The sequence below is a fragment of the Charadrius vociferus genome, unplaced genomic scaffold (genome assembly GCF_000708025.1).
Source record: "Charadrius vociferus isolate BGI_N301 unplaced genomic scaffold, ASM70802v2 scaffold1677, whole genome shotgun sequence".
In the NCBI taxonomy this organism is placed as follows: Eukaryota; Metazoa; Chordata; class Aves; order Charadriiformes; family Charadriidae; genus Charadrius; species Charadrius vociferus.
The window spans coordinates 256,248-264,035 of NW_009649298.1; the positions used below are offsets into that span (position 1 = coordinate 256,248).

General features: G+C 46.7%; 1 protein-coding gene across 1 annotated transcript; it reads right to left on the reverse strand.

Moving 5' to 3' along the window:
• Positions 1 to 1,313: 1,313 nt before the first annotated feature.
• Positions 1,314 to 6,307, reverse strand: LOC104290068 (keratin, type I cytoskeletal 19-like). Its single transcript, XM_009889116.1, has 8 exons — positions 5,771 to 6,307; positions 4,829 to 4,911; positions 4,122 to 4,278; positions 3,543 to 3,704; positions 2,961 to 3,086; positions 2,554 to 2,780; positions 1,930 to 2,060; positions 1,314 to 1,362 (listed from the first exon to the last, which is right to left on the reverse strand). Exons 1-8 carry the CDS (start codon positions 6,257 to 6,259, stop codon positions 1,337 to 1,339), a joined length of 1,401 nt encoding a protein of 466 aa, XP_009887418.1. The 5' UTR covers positions 6,260 to 6,307; the 3' UTR covers positions 1,314 to 1,336.
• Positions 6,308 to 7,788: the final 1,481 nt, after the last annotated feature.

The following is a 7,788-nucleotide window of genomic DNA, read 5'->3' on the forward strand; positions in this document are numbered from 1 at the left end:
GTCCGGGGGGGGGACTGGGGAAAACGCAGCTGCTCTTAGGCTTCAGGTAGTTTTTAATTTCTCAGCAAAGGACTCGGAAGTATTTCACGTGTGTTTAGGTGTGAGAAATGTCTGTGCCAGGTTATACAGGCTGTCAAAAGGACTTTCAGGCCATCTGCTTTTTCCACCCTGTGGGTGTCTCTGCACAGCTACGGATGTCCAACCACCCCTGCGATGTCTCAAGAGAAGAGGTGATAAATTTGAATGCTGTGGTGTCAGCACCCACTCTCTGCTCCGCTCACAGCCACCCCAGAGAAGAGGCGCTGGCACTGCACAGTCCCGCTGCCCAGGCAGGTCTCTGCCACAGAGAGACCGGGTTTGCTCCGCAGAGAGGCGGACTCACTCAGACACGCTTACATGACAGAAGTCTAGAAGACAGGTGAGATCAGAAGACACCTCCCTCCCCGCAGATGACTGTCACAGATCTGTTGAGACGCGTGTGCCTGACATCATACTCCCCAGCAGCCAACACACCTTTCAGTTTAATGCCCGACACATCTGGAGGGCAGCTGGAGATGTGCACCAGGGATGACTGCTAAGCCTGTAACTGTGGATGGACATACACCACCCTGAGCGTGCTTTCTCATGGAAATTGCTGTCACTGATCTCTCTGTTCTCCTTTCATTGACAACCTCCTGCTCCACTTACTGCCTCCTGTGTTCTGCAGTGAATTTAAGCACAATACTCCGTGGGAAGCACACAGGCATCTGCCTGATGGGGCTGTCTGGGTACAGCGGGGACGATGCCACGCAGGAATGGGCAACGTATGCTACAGCCTTTGACAGGGAGGAGGTGGGCAAGACCTGCAAGGTCAGCGAGGCCGTTCTCTGGCTCCCGCTGGCAAAGCGGCTTTGTTCCCAGTGGAGTACGACCCGGACCGGTTTAGCTGACCCTTGTGTGTGGGTTTCCAGCTTCTCCTGCTGGGGCCCTTGCCCAGGCTTGCTAGCCCGGCTGTGGTTTGCACCTGGATCAGCACCTGGTTCTCTGAAGGAACTCAGTTTCCAGACACAGATTTCTTGATTGCATCAGGCAGAAGCAAAGTTTTATTAGAGAATTTTTTTCACCAGCAGGTACGTTAGTGACCCTGACTAACTCAGGGAACTTCTAGAGATTACAGCATTGCAGAACAGAAGCAGCAGAACAGAGAAGAAGGTGGCCTCCAACAGCCCCTTTAGATACACGGCAAAGCGTCGCTGAGTTACTTCTACTTTCTCTGCATAGAGGCATGCAGTGAACATCAAGTGTTCTTCTTTTGTCTGTGGGTTTCTCTGTATGTCATTTTCTAGTCCATTCCTCCTTAATCACAAATTCTCCTGCAGGTCACTGGAGAAAAAATGTAGAAGCATTATTTGATTGAAACAGAGATAAAATCCTTCCAATAACAAAAATTTGGTCTATGTATTGCCCTTATTTCTAGAATACACTCGGTTAAAAAAGAGCAGTGGCAAACAACCCAGGAAACCCCAGAAATTCCCTAAATAATTGTGTTTTAATGGGAATTTGCACTTGTAAAGTTACAGATTTGCTCGTTTCTTCACTCCTTCCAGGCTCTTTTGCTAAGCTCTGGCTCTCCTTTACTTCTACTTCCAGATCTTTTCTTTATCCCGTATTTCCCTAGCTTTCTCCTTTTAGTCCTCCTGCTCCCTCTTGCCTCTCATTTGCTTCCTGCTGCTCCGTATTCAGTCAGAGCTCTCCTTGAACCTATTTCTTCGTGACACAGCCAATTTCACACTGCAGTTGGACCCATTCTAATCGATCGTGCCTGTAGCATAGTAACTCTCTGAGAAGACACCAGTAAGGTGTCCTGGGAGAGGGAGTTGTCTCCTGGCTTTACTACAAAGGAACAAACCGAAAAAGGCAGTTTCCCTTCTGTGGAAACGCCGCTCTTACCTTGTATATCTCCAGTCTTGCAGGGTGGGACTTGGGGCTGGCAATGGGAAGATGCAGTTGCAGTATAGGTGTGGCTTGTCCTAATGACTCCTCCTCCTACTCCAGTTCCTACTCCGATTCCTCCTCCATGACTAGTGGGATACATTTGGTGAAAGAAATAGGGAACTTTAGAACTTTACATGACACTAAAGAGGGCACAAAGTCTCAAACTATGTCTTTTATAGGGCTTTGGGGATTTTACATTGTGTTCTTTTCTCATTTTCAGAGTTGCTTTGCATTTGTGCCCCCCTTTGGCATGGAAATGCATTGAAGAGTGTTGCAATTCATTCTTATTATGACAGTTCTCTTACTATAAAAATGAGACTGTTACGAATAGTGACATCATATGAGTAGTTCCGATGTTGTAACTAGCCGTTAACAGGTTTAGTTTCTCTGCTTTGCAGATCCCAAAGAGTGACGTTTAGTTCAAATTTGAATGTTCATCATGGAAAAGTCGCTCGTGAGGGAACTTTTCAGCTCAAAGAGAGCATTAAGATGGACTAAAGATTATGTTTGTTTACCAGTGTGTAATACAGATCCTAGGTATTTTCATTTATTCTCTAGTGTATTTAGAGGTCTACATACATAAGGTCCTGCTGTCCTCCTTCCAACAAGCACCGGTAGGTCTGAATCTCCTGCTCCAAACGGCACTTGACGTCCAATAAGGTCTTGTATTCTTGGTTCTGGCACTCTATTTCCGCTCTTATTTCAGCCAATTGCTGCTCCACGCATGTGATCTGGTTCTGTAGCTCTCCCAGGAGCGTGTTGTACTGACACTCAGTCTCAGCCAGAGAGGATTCCAGATTATTTCTCTAATAAACAAGACACCCAAACAAAGAAACAACATTCATTTAAGCGTCACCCTGGAGCTTATTATTTCCAATGCAAACATGAAAGAGCTATTCACCCCCGTCGTGCTGACCGGTAGGCCTGGCTGCTCATGCTAAGAAATCCAGCAGTAACCGCGTCACAGCGGTAAGTAAACCACCCACCTGGCTGAGCTGAGCCTGGAGATCGATTTCCAGAGCTTGCAACTGGCGTCTCAATTCCGTAACCTGGTTGTTGCACGTCTCTACCTCCTGACCGCTTGTAATAACTTCCCGATTCACCTCCTCAATCTGAAAATCACCAATGCAGAATAAAAAGCTTCAGAGAGTATCTGTGTACATTGGACTTGCTTTTACAGAAGCAGAATACAGTGAGTGGCAAAAGGAGGAGGGAGCAGGGCGAGTTCTCTAGGCACTGGGCGTTAACTGCCGGCTTCAACTGCTTGCTCCTTTTACAAAGCGCATTAACCTCGTGGCTGTTAAGTCTCTTAAATCCAAAGGTGGAATATCTCAGTTCCAACAACACACCACAAGGCCTTGCGGCAAATGCGGCTGTTCCAGATGGGACAAAACAAACTGGTCAGACAGGCCTGTGTCTGCTGTGGAACACAGGGGATAGTGAGCACTGATCTTGGGCTTCACTGTAAAGGAATAATTGCTTATAGTCTCCATGTCTGCTTTCTGAAATGCTGCTGTGCCCTGAAATGTGCCTGTGAGTTCGTTTCGCAGGAGGTGTGTGACCCTTACCTTGCACTCATACCAATCCTCGACTTCCTTGCGGTTGCGCGCTATCAGTGTTTCATACTGGCACCTCAAATCCTCCAAGATTTGTCTGAGATCTGGTCCAGGGCAGGCATTGACCTCCACACTCACGTCTCCAGTCGATTGTTTTCTCAAACAATTCATTTCCTGGAAATAAACCCCACGTCAGACACATAGTGGCCTTTGAGAGATCGGGCAGAAGAGCAGAGCTTGGTGCCTGCTGGGGCTGCCTCCCCGCCGGGGCTGTAAAGCCCTGGAAGATGGTGCAAGTGTTTTCCCCAACAAATCTGTTGGGTAATTTCTTTCCTCATCCACTGGAGTCAGCAGCAATGTTCACCCCCCTCTGGCTCTCCCAGTGCCAGCGCAGCTCTGAGAGCAGCAACCGTGGCGCTGCCAGAGCTCCCGCACAACCCCGGGGCAGACAGGTCTGAACCCCAGAAGTGTCTGCTGGGGGAGCCGTGGTGAGAAACTGCTTGGTCTTTACTTTTAAATTTAGAGCGCATTTGTGTAGGCAAAGTTTTATGTCAGGGCCATGGTGCTGCTAGGGAAGGGCCGGGACCCTACCTCCTCGTGGTTCTTCTTCAGGCAGCAGAGCTCCTCCCGCAGCGACTCCAGCTGTGCCTCCAGGTCAGACCTGCAGAGCGTCAGCTGATCCAGGACTTGGCGTAAACCATTAATGTCAGCCTCCACGCTCTGGCGCAGGGCCAGCTCCGTCTCGTACCTGGTTTGTGCAAGAAAGCAGAAACTCAGAAGGGTAACGTCTGCCATGCGGTTTATGCAAAGCTCTCCTTTCCCACCTGCCTGCTCTAAGCTGTGTTTTGTTGGCTGAGCTGAATGCACCGCGTGTTAGATTTCTGCACGGCGCTTGGTGGCTGTTATGTGAAACTTTCCTTCCCCATCTATAATTTTCCTGCTCCTGATCAGGGTATGTTTAATACCAATCCGCCAGCTGTATTTCTGCGTTGCTGATCCCAAACTGTGCTGGTCTGGGGTGGAAATGTGCCAACTATACCTCTAAGGACCACTCCCTCTGATGTGGGTCTCCAGCTCTCACCACAAACCCTCTTGCCAAACGTTTTACCCAAGAATACTAATTAAAGGAGGGCTGGTGACCAAGAGCGAAACATGTTTCATCACTCCATCCTGGCCTAAGGTGGTGGTGTAGTGAGACTTGTCTGAAGTCTCTGTAATTAGTGCACCGAGACTCCACAAGTGAGATGTGAAGGAGCAGGGAGGAGGCTGAGGGTTCGTCTACACAGAGGGGCACTCACTTCACACGGAAGTCATCAGCAGCCATCCTGCTGTTATCGATGTCCAGAATGATCTTGTTGTTATCAATGGTTGCGCAGACAATCTGGAAAAGAGCAGACCATGAGAGGTGTCTCACCTTTCTCTGCTGTTGTGCTCTGTAGGTATATCTAGGTTGCAGTTAGGTAGTAATTCTTTACAATTTCCTTTTTCTGTTACCTTCTGAAGTAACCTTGCTCCTTGAGCAGAGCAGTGGCAGGAGGTGGCTTTTCCCTCCTTAACTCAGTCAGTAAAGAAAAGAGGTCGGGAATTCCCAGTTTCAAGGTCTGAAGGCAAGTTCTAAAGATACTTCACAGAGAAGTGAACCTAAAGAACCTTCCCTGAGACATTAACTCTCAGCTGACATTCAGCCTGGTGCATTCTCGGCTTCAAGGTTAAGGATCTTCAGGGAAGATAGTTGGAAGGTATCTTTAAGCCTTAAGATCAGCCTTAACTTTCATTGTGGACATATTAGCATCAGGCTTTTTGTGCCACTGCAGCAATCAGTTTTAAATACTCAGCTCTTCTACCTAGAGTTTGTCATGCTCCATTTGATACAGCATTTGATATGTATGTTTTACTCTTGTTCTGTAGTTCTCCTTGCTTTGCTCTTCCTGCGGGGCTGACACCGCTACATTTCCTCAGAGCACGCTTGGTAATGTCTTATTTATAATTGTATAGTCAAAACACAATGTAACAAAGCATCCTGTTCCTTTTCAAGAGTATTATCCCACCTGTAGCACCTTGCAGCATGCAACTTTACTGTGCACCCGCACTCAACAATGTCATAGGGGAACTTGGCAAAATTTATGTTTGCAAAGACGTTTAACAGCACCAAAGTTACCTCTAACAATTGCAGCGGGTTCTAAATACAAATTCAGAAATAAGCTTTAAGTAGAGGAGGACCAACTGAGAAAGGGGATTACCTGATTTTGAAGATCTTCGATTTCCTTGTAATAGCAGCTGTAGTCCCGGGGCTCGCAGGAGAGGCCCTGTGTAGCGTACCACTCTCTGATTCTGCATTCCAGCTCAGCATTTTCCTTCTCCAAGCACTTCACCTTGTCCAGATAGGAAGCCAGGCGGTCATTGAGATTTTGCATGGTGACCTTCTCATCGCAGGATGAAAGCAAACAGTCGCCACCAAGACCACCAACAACCACACCGCCTCCAATGCCAAAACCGAGGCCATTGCCATAGCAGTTGCCACCTCCATAGCTCCCACCAGCCAAGCTCCCAACACTCAGTCCCCCTCCATAATTCACTCCACCGCAGTAACTCCTTCCAGAAAAACCTCTGCCACTGCCTATCCCATAGGAAGAAATCCGTGCTCCACCACCACCACCAATGATACAGCTGCCACCACTGCTCCTGCCTTTGCTAGACACAGTAATAGTCTCCTTAATGTTGCAACTCATGGCGACAGCAGCTGGAAATGCAAGCAGAAGCCCAAAGCAAGATGCACAGCTTGATATTAAATCAGACTGCGAGTTCTCCGTTGCTGCGAAACTCTATTTATACCTTCCTCAGTGGGTGTCACCACTGTTTCTTCTTCCCATAAGGCTGGCTACTCTAGCCATTGGTGCCAAGAATAATTTCTCAAAGGGAAGTTTCCTTTCAAGAATCCTGGTAGACAAGGAAGATACTTTACATGTCTCTGGCTAATTTCAAAAATACATTAGCAATAATGTTTTATGAATCATCAGCTTTTTGTTTATGATGCAAACTTTACAACACTAAGCCAGGAAAAACACTGTCCTAAATTATATACCAGGAAGAAATCATTAAAGGTTATTGCATCAAAGAGCTCTTTATCTCTCATTAATTTATTTTCATTTTATTTTGAGTTGAATAAGCAGTTTTCCTGCAAGGTGCTGATGTTGGAATATGTAAGATGAAAAAGAAAGAATAAATACAAAGTTTGACTCTGGAATGATGTATGAGGAATGATGTAAGAACTTTGTGGAAAGATCAGAGACACAGAGATTAACCTGTAAGTCTCTCCATTGGCACACTGACAACTCCGGAGCACTCTGCTGCGCGACAGGTGAGACCGTGGAGTGATCTCTTAATGGACGTGGATGAAAGGTTCTTCATGTATGACCGTGGCTCTCCAGTAATACACAAAGGATTTGTTTCTTTATGTGGAGAGTGTAAAGTAAGGTAAAAGCGCTTTAAATATTTCCTGTTGTTCAGTGAAATATGTTTCGGCAGTTTTCATCATTACGGGTAGTGATTGTTGCTGGGGAAGGGTGGCTGTTTTGAAACAGTGAATGGGAGTGGAAACATCCTACGGGCGATTTCTCTGTCAATATGTGCTGCATTCTAATAGGAGGTTTGGGACTACTGTCCTAGGAAATATAAAGACAGAATTGCTGATAAAGCTGTCAGAGCAATCGTTGCCCACTACAGTTCTACACTGGCTTGGAGAAGATGGGTTAAGTACAAACTAGAGGTTCTTGTCTATCACTAAGGTCTCCAAATCTTAACTAGGCAGAGAAATTAAAAGGTAAGAATCCTTTCACTTTTCTGACATCAAAATTCAGGCTAAGCTCATTTTCATGAGATGTTTTGCTGAGACTCAGTAGCAATGGCCTTCTCTGGGACAACCTGTTTCTACCGGCCGTTGAGCAAGAGACAGGCGTTCTGCAGCTTTCTGACAGTAACCGTTCACCGTAAGAAATGCTCTGAGGCTGCTTCGCCGGAGAACAAGCGAGCTCAAACTCTTGCTCAGACCCTCACTCCGTGTCAGGATTGTGAATTGGAATAGCTATTAGTATGGCAAGTAAATAATCCCACTTAGTAAAGGACTGGAATATTCCCTATTCGTGGATTTGCCCATCATTTTATTGCTCTTGTCCTCCTTATTTCTGTTGAAAAGATGCCTCCCCTTATCTCTGCATCCTTGGCTGTTACTTATCCAGTACAATGAAAGCCAGCGGCATTC